Genomic DNA, 12,111 nt, shown 5'->3' on the forward strand with positions numbered 1-12,111 from the left:
ATCTTTTTGAAGCTTGTACAAAGATCTCCATGCAAAAAGAATTTTAAAAATGTTTCTCTAAGTACACTTTTCAGGGACGCAAACTTTGCCAATTTTGTATTTCCATGCATTTGACTGCAAAACTGCAAAAATTTATGCAAATTATTCTAAGTCCAAAGTTGAAAAATGAGAAAATGAAAATATCGCATACCTAGGTCACTTTGCTTCCCTGAAAAGGGTACTTATAGACACATTTTCAGTATTTTTTTGTATACAGATCTTTTTGAAGCTTGTAAAAAGATCTCCATAAAAAAAAATTTCAAGGATTCACACTCTTTCACTTTGGATAGCTCTAACTTTGGCTAGGATTGAGCTACATAAGACTTTAAGTACTCAAATTAAACATCTTGGCAAGCCTAACAACTTTTATTAAAGGCTTTGGACAAGATTTTGACTTGCTAGGGGGGTTAGGGGGCGCCAAAGACGAGAACCGAAAAAATTTCAAGATTTGAGTTTGCGTAAGATTTTTTTTGCACGTTTTTGCCCATAGAATCAGTTCTAGGCATCCAAAATCACTTTCAAAGGTGTTTTTGGTGTCAGGGGACTATGCTGGTTCATATTAGATCAAATGATATGATGGTTTTTGGGTCAATCAAAATTTTGACCTAAATCGATGATTTTTCCATGCATATACCTTAGCGTTTTTGCCAAAAATGGCCATTTTCGAGGGTTTTTGTAGAAGTGCTGTAAAATGCTTCAAAGTTGAGATAATGACCTCAAATTGAATACAGATACTCTTGGGTATGTGTCTGACCACATACTAGCTTGGGAAGGCATTTGGACAACTTTCAAGGGGAGGGTGCCCCCCCAAAGACGAAGACTCAAAATCTCAAAATCTGGGTTTTGGGTCAAAATTTTGACATCGCGATTTTTTGATCTAATATGAACCAGCATAGTCCCCTGACACCAAAAACACCTTTGAAAGTGATTTTGGATGCCTAGAACTGATTCTATGGGCAAAAACGTGCAAAAAAAATCTTACACAAACTCAAATCTTGAAATTTTTTCGGTTCTCGTCTTTGGCGCCCCCTAACCCCCCTAGGAAGTCAAAATCTTGTCCAAAGCCTTTAATAAAAGTTGTTAGGCTTGCCAAGATGTTTAATTTGAGTACTTAAAGTCTTATGTAGCTCAATCCTAGCCAAAGTTAGAGCTATCCAAAGTGAACCCAGACCCGCTTGACTTAAGCATATCAATAAGCGGAGGAAAAGGAATCCAAGGAGACCGTCTTAGTAATAGCGAATGACAAGACGGTAGCTCTAGGCTGAGTCTCTCTGTAAGAGGGACTGTGAAGCGCAAGCAAGCAGGTAGTCTAGACTTCCCATGGCAAGGTCTCTCGTGAATGTGGTTCGTTCATAGGAAAGGTGAAGGACCAAGAGAGCTGGGAAGGTCTAGGCACGCCCGCTTGAGAGTGGAGTAGGAATATTTGGAATTGTATTCTGAAGCTTGAGGTAAACCATTCACAAAGCTAAAGAATGGCGGCAAGGCCAATAGCAAACAAGTACCGTGAGGGAAAGTTGAAAAGAACTTTGAAGAGAGAGTCAAAAGTGCGTGAAATTGTCCTTTGACAAACGGTGTAAGGGTCTCAAGCTGGTATTCCTTGTGTTCATAGGAAGGTGAACCTGGGTACCAGTTAGAGTCAACCTTGAAGGAGAAGGAAGGAGGTGCCTTAGACGGGAGAGCTAGCACTTCAGTTGTGAGTAGAGGGCGACATAGCGAGCGCTAAAGCACTCGTTGTTGAAAAGTAAAGACGGTGACATCGACCCGTCTTGAAACACGGATCAAGGAGTTTAACAGGCGGACAAATAGAACCCAAGTAGAGGGTTTGTGTGAAGGGAAGTCAAGTGGGAAACCAAGACATGTGGTTTCGTTGAAGGCTTAGTAATCTTCTCTCATTGCTGGTAACCTGAAAAATTTGCAGATTGCCAGCTAACAGGAACCTAGGATTTAGGGGAATATGCGTGCTGCTGGATCCAGGAATCTTGTAATATTGCCAGGAACCAGAAAGCATTCGTTACCAGCAATATTTTACCATGAACTGCAGTAGATCCAAATAAGATTTTAATTAATTTTTGTAGATTTGGGGATTTTTCACAAAAACAATTTTACCTCATCAGCGACCCAAATTTTGTTTTTAAGAATCCACCTCAGATTTACAGTTGACATAACCTAGCTAGATATGAAATACACACGAACTTAAAGGCTTATTCTTTAAAAAGTATAAACGTGCCAAACGATGTTGAAGTGCATGTCACATGAAAATTTCAGCTGGCTATATTCATTTGCAGCCAATTAACCCACATCTCATATAGCGTCAGAAACAACTGAATTATTTATAGTTGCTTCGCTACTAGGTATTTGAATCCAACAAAGTTGACAAAGACGTGCCACATTACAAAAGCTGCAAAAAAAATTAAACTATATAATACTGAATAACATTGCCATTAAACAAGGGAACTATGCTTAACAAAGTAACAATTCTGGATTGGGGCATCTGTTATTTATATGTAGCATTTATCTGAAATAACATTAATATAACTAGAATTTTACTCCATGATAAATATAGTTGGCTCTATACAGAGCCGTTTCTGTTGTAGGTCGGTAGGCAAAAAACTTAAGCACGTTCTCCACGGATTCTCCTGGCGAGCTGGATGTCCTTGGGCATAATGGTAACTCTCTTGGCGTGGATGGCACACAGGTTGGTGTCCTCAAAGAGACCAACCAGGTAAGCCTCGCTAGCCTCCTGCAGAGCCATGACAGCGCTGGACTGGAATCTTAAGTCAGTCTTAAAGTCCTGGGCAATTTCCCTGACCAGACGCTGGAAGGGAAGCTTGCGGATCAAGAGCTCAGTGGATTTCTGGTAACGTCTGATCTCACGGAGAGCAACGGTACCGGGCCTATATCTGTGGGGCTTCTTAACACCACCGGTGGCTGGGGCGGATTTCCTGGCAGCCTTGGTGGCCAGCTGTTTGCGGGGAGCCTTTCCTCCGGTAGATTTACGGGCAGTTTGCTTGGTACGAGCCATGATGAATGCTAAAATTCAACTTAGCATAAATTTTTTCCGTTTAATATATATAGTCTAATCAATAGGAGTCAAAGATTGGTGAAGAGGAATGAGATACAACAAAAAAAGAGAAGGTAGTGTGATGTACAGGGATGAGATTTTACCCGAAAATTAGGGTGTATAAAGGGCAAAAGATTGAGAGAGGGGGGAGGGTGAAATGGGTGGGGAACAAAGGTGAAAGAAATTGGCGTCAATGCGTGTTGGGTGTTAGGGTATAGTGCCGTACAGGCACGGATATTTTGTTAGGGCAGATGTTTACACTTGAGAAAGTTTATCTACCTCACAGAAAACTTAAGTTTCAACGGTTTTTATTAAACAATAGTATGGGCGAACTTCTAATATATGATCTTAAATAAAACGAATTATATGTTTAAAAATAATAAAACTAAATATCCTTGTTAGAAGACATAGTGTACTCTTTACAAGAATAGCCTAAAACCATCCAAAGACATATATTTGAACTTCCACGAAAAAATAAACCCGGTAGACCAGTAATTTCGCAAAATTTTTCCTAAAAACAGGCACAAAATGTTTCAATAAATATTTTTAAAAAAATATTTATAATAGTTATTTCTCGCATCGTATTATAAAAAGCTTACCGCGGATATAGAATGTACAATTATAAGATTAAAACCAGTTTTTTTTTAGCCCCGTGGTGCCGAAGGACCATAGTACGCAAAATTTTATACAGGCACACATACATCCTACTATTAAGCAAATACGTGCTGTATAGATGGATTGGTAATTTTTCACTTTATAAAAAATAACAATCCTATGAGAAATGGCAGAGTTGCACAACATAAATAGATACATTACTTTATATAGGCTTATTTTACAGCTCAATTTAACGAAGGGTTGTTTCTACGAAATGCATTTGAAATTTCTCTATTTCTTTAATTACGCTATGACAAAAATGTTACATATTCACTGAAACTTTTGTGACAATAATCTTTATAGTGCCTAATTGTTAATTATTTATTTGATCACATTCTAAAGGGGACTATCCACGAACAAGAGCAAGGGATTCTTATTCTTTGATCTAAAATATATATTTAGAAATAGGGTTAATGTACTTTTGCAATTTACAACATTTAATGCTTTTCTGCCGTGTTATTTTATTTTGTCCTTTGTAGTCAACAAAGCATTTGATATTATTGCTTTGAAAAATGCTTTACATTTCAAAAATTTTTTTCACATAAAACCATGGTGAAACCTAACTTTTTAGTCGATAAACCAAATATCAAACATAAACCTAGCATTTTCACTAAGAAAATACTATAGATCAATGCTGGAAGGTGCTAATAACACTTGCTCTTGTTCGTGGATAGTCCCCTTTTTCTCATAATTTCATTTCTGATAAACTTCATCAAAACATGCAAAACATAAAGACTTAAAGGTCCTCAGTTAGTTCTTTTGTTTTTATGTCTTTAAAATGTATATTTTAAATAGGTAGGTATAATGTACATATATCCAATTCTAAAGCCATGAATGAGAATTGAACGTTTAAATACCTATGTAACACAAAAAATGCGAAGTAAATTTTTATATTAATTTTCTGTTTTTCCCCGCCTAAAACTAATTTAATCCAAAGAAAAATTAGGTAGATAACTACTCAGAAAATAAACTATAAAATTAAATGCAATTCGTGGAATTATCCCTTTTTCCAACAGTGAATAATCTGTTTTTGATATATTTTGAACTTTGAAAGAATACCCCCCCTTCAATCCTATAAATTCGAGAGATCTAAGCATACAAATATTTACCAACAGGATAAATGTAAATGTACAAATTACAAAATTTAATGATTTAAAGTGAAATGAGTTCTTAGATGTAAAGTAAACATTCAACAACAGCGAATATTTCAACGGTTTTAAAATTTCCCTCCTATTTGCTTTCTTTTGTGATGAAAATGTAAGTTAATCCCTAATAGTTGTCCCCCCTCCCCGCATAATCTCTATGCAGCGCTCAGTTTACACACAGTGTTGTTGTTGTAATAGTTTCACCTGCCTTCACCGGAACGTCGAAACAATCATCCAATAGGAGTTCGAGGGATTTAGGAGAGTTTACTATAAATATGGCGTGTTGAACTTTCTCCATCAATTTCATTTGGAAATCAACTTATCAACATGACCGGAAGAGGCAAAGGTGGAAAGGGACTCGGTAAAGGAGGCGCCAAGAGGCACAGGAAGGTGTTGAGAGATAACATCCAGGGCATTACCAAGCCCGCTATCAGGCGTTTAGCTCGTCGTGGTGGTGTCAAGCGTATCTCTGGACTCATCTACGAGGAGACCCGTGGTGTTCTGAAAGTTTTCCTTGAGAATGTCATCAGGGATGCTGTCACCTATACTGAACACGCCAAGAGGAAGACTGTCACCGCCATGGATGTTGTCTATGCTCTTAAGAGGCAAGGTCGCACCCTGTACGGATTCGGAGGTTAAAAACATCTGCTCACTGGATTTAACAAACGGCTCTTTATAGAGCCACCCATATTTATCAAAAGAGATATTCTTGTTTACATAAATTATAATTATATTTAGTTTCAATATTTACATTGACTTATTGATTACGATATAACAAAGCAATTCACTTTAAAATTATGTGATATAGAAAGCCAATTATCCTACAAGTTAACTAATAATATAAAGTTTGATTTGTAACGTACTTAAAAAAATAATTGCCTTTTCTTCAATATTAACTTTTAATTAAGAAATTCACTGAAATTAAAATGGGCAATAAAAATTTACTAGATTGCATTAGGTTAATCAGTTCTCTTAATTTTTACGTTTTTCCCCATCCACGTATTTTTATTTTTGTTACCCCCCCTCTCAGCAGGGCCAAATTTGCAGAATATACACCACTGCTTTTTGGTTTAGTTTGATGTATAAACTATTGTTTTTTTCTAAGTTTTTTCCTTGAATACACTATGTCATTGTCTATTCATAAGGACACTATTTAAGATGTTAAAACTCAAATAACCTATGATTTGTAATATGACATAAAGTGGCTCACCTGTCTTGCCTCTGTCTCAATATGCCATTTTGTATACAGAACCCGTCAGGCCAAACTCTAGAAAATATTTGCCATTTGCCTGGAGTGTCCGCTAGAGATGAAGTGGCTGCATATGCTAATAGTCACCTCCAGAATATTCACAATTATAGGTAACCCATAAATGTCAATGTTCACGTAGGTTTTATAATCATCAACAATCACATTATCACTTGGGACACTCCAGGCAACATAAAAACAATAGGGAATATAAGGACTTTAAATTATCTGGACTTTTAATATATTATTTTTCAATTGGTATAAATTCTTCAGACACTTATTTTCATAATTGATAAAATAATGATAAAATGTTTTTGATAAAAGAATAAAATAATCTCAGCCATTTAGAGAAACTTATTGATAAAATACATTATGGTTAAAATGTTTGGCATATTTGTATGAGACGTAGATAGGCAATTTGTTGATTGATTGATTGGTGACAAGTTTCTTTATAGAGATCTTCTTTCAATTTCAGTCTCAGTTTCATTATGGTCACCATCTCCTATCTCGTCACTGTTGCCCTCATCAGGTTATTCTTCACCAGATGTATCCTTAATAATATAATTATTATCATACAATAATGTTTATGTTATTTACAGTATGACGTGACAACAAAAATATGAAAACTTGACCCCTACGATTGCGAACCACCCATCCAGCCCGCTGGGGTTGGTCCCCGACATCATCTTAAAATAATGTGCCTGTGAATAGACACAGTGGATTCAAGGGAAAAAAACCAAGAAAAAATAAATTGAAGGTCGGTTTCTACATCAAAATAGACCAAAAAAAAGCATAAAACCCCGATTCCGCAGGGTTTTTCGTAACTTAAATAACTTAACAAATTTTTTTTGATTTTTTTGCATTTAAATGTAGTACCTACAGGACTAGGCTTATGTTCCAAGTTTCAAGAATCTAGCTCAATATTAAGACCATTTTGCTCACTGTTTAAGTTCAGATCTCGATTTGATCAATGCATATCTATTTATTATTTCAGGGTAAATATTTACTTTTGTTTACATAGATGTTCTTGCTTTTACTTATACTACCAGCTTCGCCCCTAGCCTCTAGGGGCTTTGCCCAGAGAGGTTTGATCAACCTAATTTTTCGTATTTTAGATTTAAAAAGAAAAAGTAATTTTTTGGGGGTAATTTTTCATTTTTTGGGGGGGTTGGGGGTGTCCCACCCCCCAAGAAAATAGCTTAAAACCATCACAGGACCAGTAGGTATATTCTTTGAAGAGTAGAGCCCAATCGGTTCAGTGGTTACTGAGATCTTAAGCTTCAGACGGACAGACATCGTTCTACTTTGTATTATAGATAGGACGTAAAAACTAAAATTTTAAATCTAAATATTTGTTTAACCAGTTTAGAGTAGGAAAAATTTAATATTAACCGTGGAAGTAAGTATTACATTTGAGATTGATAACATAAGTAGACAGAAGAATTGTTTTTTTTATTAATAAAAGGTAGGTAATTTCACAATAAAAGGATTTATGTTGACGACTGATTATTAATCTGATGTAACCGTGTTATAGTCTTTAGGGGCCAGGACAGATACTTATCTTATGTTAAAATTCATTTCATGGAACAATCCCTTTACTTAGGAATTCGCCAATGAATCGTATTAGACCAAAATCAATATAATATAATAGTCCTATATCGTATATTAAATAATAAGGTGCAAAAGTAGTTCAAAATCTCATAACAGATAAATATGGTTGGTCCTGTATAGGACCGTTTTTCCTTTGGGTCGAAGAATAATCAGTTTACTTGGAGCTGGTGTACTTGGTGACAGCCTTGGTTCCCTCAGAGACGGCGTGCTTGGCCAACTCTCCGGGCAGGAGAAGCCTGACAGCTGTCTGGATCTCCCTGGAGGTGATGGTGGATCTCTTGTTGTAGTGAGCCAGACGGGAAGCCTCAGCAGCAATACGCTCAAAGATGTCATTGACAAAAGAGTTCATGATACTCATGGCCTTGCTGGAGACACCAGTGTCGGGGTGCACCTGCTTCAACACCTTGTAGATGTAGATGGCATAGGACTCTTTGCGTCTCAGCTTCTTCTTCTTCTTGTCTCCCTTAGCAATGGCCTTCTGGGCCTTGCCGGACTTCTTTGCAGCCTTTCCTGAAACCTTGGGGGGCATGGTGATGTAGATTGAAATTCAAATCTGCCTCTGGAAAATATCTCCCTTATTATATACCCCATTTGTGTTGAAGCTTTGGGATTAAATTCCCGCTTTAACTATTCTTGTTTTGTATAAGGCAGGTGAAACTTTATATTGAGGAAATTTTCTCACCTCTATTTATGAAGTTTTGAAGAGTATTGTTCTTGTTAATTCAGACACCTATCAATTCTATAAATCTTTAACTGTTTTTGGTTTATATTTATTTTAAAAATATTACTTACAGGAAAACTTACATTTTGCCAGTATTTAGGTAGATATTAATCCCTTTTTCTATATAAAAATATTCTTAAAAGGAATTAAACTTAACCTATCCTAACTTAACTGATTGCTTAACTAAACTTAATCTATCATACTCTAAATACTGGACTTACCAAATTGAAGAAAAACACAGGGTGGGTGGGAAGGGTTTTTTGCTTTTTATCACCAAGCTAGATTTCAATTTTAATTCTGAAAAAGTATATAAAAATTATATAAAAGATAGAAGATAGAATAAAACACAAAAATAATAAAACATAAATAAATATAAAATAACTTATTTCATAAATAGCTAAGAGAAAATTTCCATTCGGTTTCAATTGATCTTGAAACGGTCAAGGAAATTTTCTCACCTCTATTTATGAAGTTTTGAAGAGTATTGTTCTTGTTAATTCAGACACCTATCAATTCTATAAATCTTTAACTGTTTTTGGTTTATATTTATTTTAAAAATATTACTTACAGGAAAACTTACATTTTGCCAGTATTTAGGTAGATATTAATCCCTTTTTCTATATAAAAATATTCTTAAAAGGAATTAAACTTAACCTATCCTAACTTAACTGATTGCTTAACTAAACTTAATCTATCATACTCTAAATACTGGACTTACCAAATTGAAGAAAAACACCAAAAAAAGTAAAAACAACCAAAAACAGTCACCCAAAGAGTAGCACGAAAATCTTGTAGAATTTTAGATCTTAAAGACCAATCAATGACGGGATTTTTCAACCATGATAATAATGAAGGAGGCCAATTATTCTGTACAGGTCTACCAATATGATCCACTAAATATTGTCCCTTAGGATCTGTTCTAGATAAAGTATCAGCGACCAAAGCTGGTAAAGTTGAAACTCTTGGTAAATGTTCAACATAAAGCTTGAATGGAGTCGACACAGCAATATGATTTAGAACAGCAACAATTAGACTAGTATATGGATCTTGTCGAGACTTGCCATTAACATATGCCCAGACAACAGCAACATTATCAACTTTGCAAACAACATGTTTGTTGTGAATCAATTTGTAATTGTGGAATAAAGATATTAACAGCCCAATAGATTCCAGTAGTGTTGTCTTGTTACCAAATTTTTTACCATCATCATCAAAGAGAGTGCAAATAAATTCTGTTGGCCATAAACACTGTCCGACATAAAAGAAATCTTGTAGTTCACTGTGCGGCATAACATATCCCACAGCTCCAATACCTATTTCATATTCACTGTAGTATGAGGCGCAACCCGCAGCATCAGAAACAAACACAATTGATCTGGCAGGATAACAGTTATTTTTATCTGTTATAGGGAAGGAATGTTGTAGCTCATCTAAAATATACATCCATTGATGAAGAAAATCTTTTGTGTCACATGAAAAAGGAATAGGTTCAGATTCATAGCTCATTTTCAAATCCAAAATGATAGGCGTTTTCAAAAATCTTAAAGGAGGACACATCTGTACAACAGTATTAATCATACCCAAAACCTGTTGAATTTCTTGTTTAGAAACAAATGTTGACTGCAATACAGTAGCTATGTGTTTAATATATTTGTTTCGCTTATCAACAGGCAAGGTCCAAGTCATGTGAAGTGTATCAAAAAATACACCCAGAATCACCCCTTTTTGTTGATATAAAAATGCTTTGTCTGGTTTATCCATAGGAGCCAAAGGTAAATTTATGACATTTGCTAACCTTAAATATTCCTCAACAAATATTTGATTTTCCTCTAAAGTTTTGGTCATCACTATTTGGTCATCTAACTGTCTTTCAAGATATAAATTAACAGTATCTGTTTTTACCTTTACCATAGAAGAGAAAGAATAATGTAGATTGTCATAATTTGGTACAGATGATCGAGCTCCAAATATCTGAGATGTCTCAAAGAAAAATCTGTTCATCCAGAAAAAACCTTGTAAATATAAATCATCAAATTTAGTAGGAACTAACTTGTAGGCACTTTGATGATCAATTTTTGATAAATATGCGCCCTTACCAATAGAATAAAGTTTTTTGGCAACAAGAGCAGGACTAGACATTATAACTTTAGTCATCTGATTATCAATAATTGCTTCGTTGAAACTGTTACCTTCAGGGGCACTCAAATTTAATATTGGGCGATATTTATCGGTTTGTTCAACAACAAATAAACTATTTATCCTTGCATTTTGAAATGGTGATTCTAAAAATGGTCCAGAGACATATCCTTTTTTGATCATGGTCACTAATTGATCAGTAAATTGAGAACCAATTTTTTGTTGTCCCATATTTAACGCATTACTGTCAAAAAGAGGACGTATTTTTTCGTAATCAACCAAAGAGTCAGCTCCATAACGTAAATTTTTTATAGTTTGTAAAACTGATTGACATACGGGAAGTGACAATTGTTCTTTCATTAACAAAAATTCTTGTTCGAACATATCTGCGTTTAAAGGAGTATTTGGTTGACTTTTTTGAGGCAAAGGTCTTGAAGGAAATTTTGACCAAAAATCTAAACTTGGTTCATCATTGTAATTTTTAAGAAGAGGAATTTCCGAATTCTTTAATGGTTTTGGATTACTAACAGATTCAACAATTTTTGGGTTAAACTTAATTTTCTTAATCCAAGTTTCAAACACATCACCTGGTATTCCCAAATGTTGAAAATCGACACTGCCTAATACAAACACATTGTCAAAAACATTATAAACCCATCCCAACAGAATCAAATCTGAAAATAAATAAAATTATATAATCTGAACATTTATAAATTCAATAAATATTTGCATTATAGCAGAAATAAAATAATACATATTAAAAATAAGGTAGCCGCGCTACTAACTAAAATAAAATAGATAAAATATATGCATTATACCGAAATAAAAATAATGCATATTTAATATTTTTTCTGGAGGCAATAGAGATAAAAACCATGTATTATGGCGATAATAAAATAATACATGATAAAACAGAGTAGTTGTGTTACTCGATAAGAAATATGTATATAAAATAAGATTTATAGTATTAAAAATAAATCTACATAAAATCTAATTAAGTAAAATAGAATATACTATCAAAGATAATTTGGTATAAACATTTATCAATGAAATATGTGATATGATAAATGCACGATTTTTGCTCAAATAAAATAAAACTTTAATGATAATTTTAGCACATATTTTGTAAGCTCGATTGGAAAGACAAATATTTTTTAGAGATCATTATCACAGGTATGAAATAAAAGTGAAATATTTCAAAGTAAACACTAAATATTATAGTTTTATATAAAGCAACTTATAATAAAATAAAAGTGAAATAATTCAAAGTAAACAGTAAATATCATAGTTGTATATAAAACAACTTAATATTAAATATTTTTTAAGAACAAAATTATTTCTTTGAATGATTTTTGTTGGTATGAGACTGTCCACAGGGTCTATTATTAGGGGGAATTTTAATATTGCAAATGTGCAAAAATTTTCCGCCTCCTGCTAAATCAGAACACCTCCTTGTTTTTGAATCAAACTTGTTAGAACATCCCTTATCAGAATTGTA

At 34.2% G+C, this 12,111-nt stretch overlaps 4 protein-coding genes across 5 annotated transcripts; 1 reads left to right on the top strand and 3 right to left on the bottom strand.

Annotated features, from left to right (window-relative positions):
• Nucleotides 1-2,514: 2,514 nt before the first annotated feature.
• Nucleotides 2,515-3,236, bottom strand: LOC145323379 (histone H3). The gene has a single exon (XM_080165804.1). The coding sequence runs from the start codon at nt 3,059-3,061 to the stop codon at nt 2,651-2,653; it is 411 nt and encodes a 136-aa protein (XP_080021930.1). The 5' UTR covers nt 3,062-3,236; the 3' UTR covers nt 2,515-2,650.
• A 1,432-nt stretch (nt 3,237-4,668) lies between these two features.
• On the top strand, nt 4,669-5,678 carry LOC145323380 (histone H4). The gene has a single exon (XM_080165806.1). The coding sequence runs from the start codon at nt 5,227-5,229 to the stop codon at nt 5,536-5,538; it is 312 nt and encodes a 103-aa protein (XP_080021932.1). The 5' UTR covers nt 4,669-5,226; the 3' UTR covers nt 5,539-5,678.
• Nucleotides 5,679-7,580: 1,902 nt separating this feature from the next.
• LOC145322666 (histone H2B-like) lies at nt 7,581-8,403 on the bottom strand. Its single transcript, XM_080164860.1, has one exon. The coding sequence runs from the start codon at nt 8,283-8,285 to the stop codon at nt 7,911-7,913; it is 375 nt and encodes a 124-aa protein (XP_080020986.1). The 5' UTR covers nt 8,286-8,403; the 3' UTR covers nt 7,581-7,910.
• Nucleotides 8,404-8,426: 23 nt separating this feature from the next.
• Nucleotides 8,427-11,364, bottom strand: LOC145322663 (uncharacterized). Of its 2 annotated transcripts, XR_013880780.1 has the most exons (4): nt 11,201-11,364; nt 10,380-10,489; nt 9,246-9,907; nt 8,427-8,992 (listed from the first exon to the last, which is right to left on the bottom strand). XR_013880780.1 is itself a non-coding variant. In XM_080164858.1 (2 exons), exons 1-2 carry the CDS (start codon nt 10,995-10,997, stop codon nt 8,987-8,989), a joined length of 1,758 nt encoding a protein of 585 aa, XP_080020984.1. In that variant the 5' UTR covers nt 10,998-11,362; the 3' UTR covers nt 8,917-8,986. The 2 variants fall into 2 exon arrangements, 1 of the variants encoding a protein (XP_080020984.1); XM_080164858.1 differs by having other exon boundaries at nt 8,917-8,992; nt 9,246-11,362.
• Nucleotides 11,365-12,111: the final 747 nt, after the last annotated feature.

Source organism: Acartia tonsa, chromosome 6, assembly GCF_053477335.1.
Source record: "Acartia tonsa isolate MP-2025a chromosome 6, ASM5347733v1, whole genome shotgun sequence".
Classification (NCBI taxonomy): Eukaryota; Metazoa; Arthropoda; class Copepoda; order Calanoida; family Acartiidae; genus Acartia; species Acartia tonsa.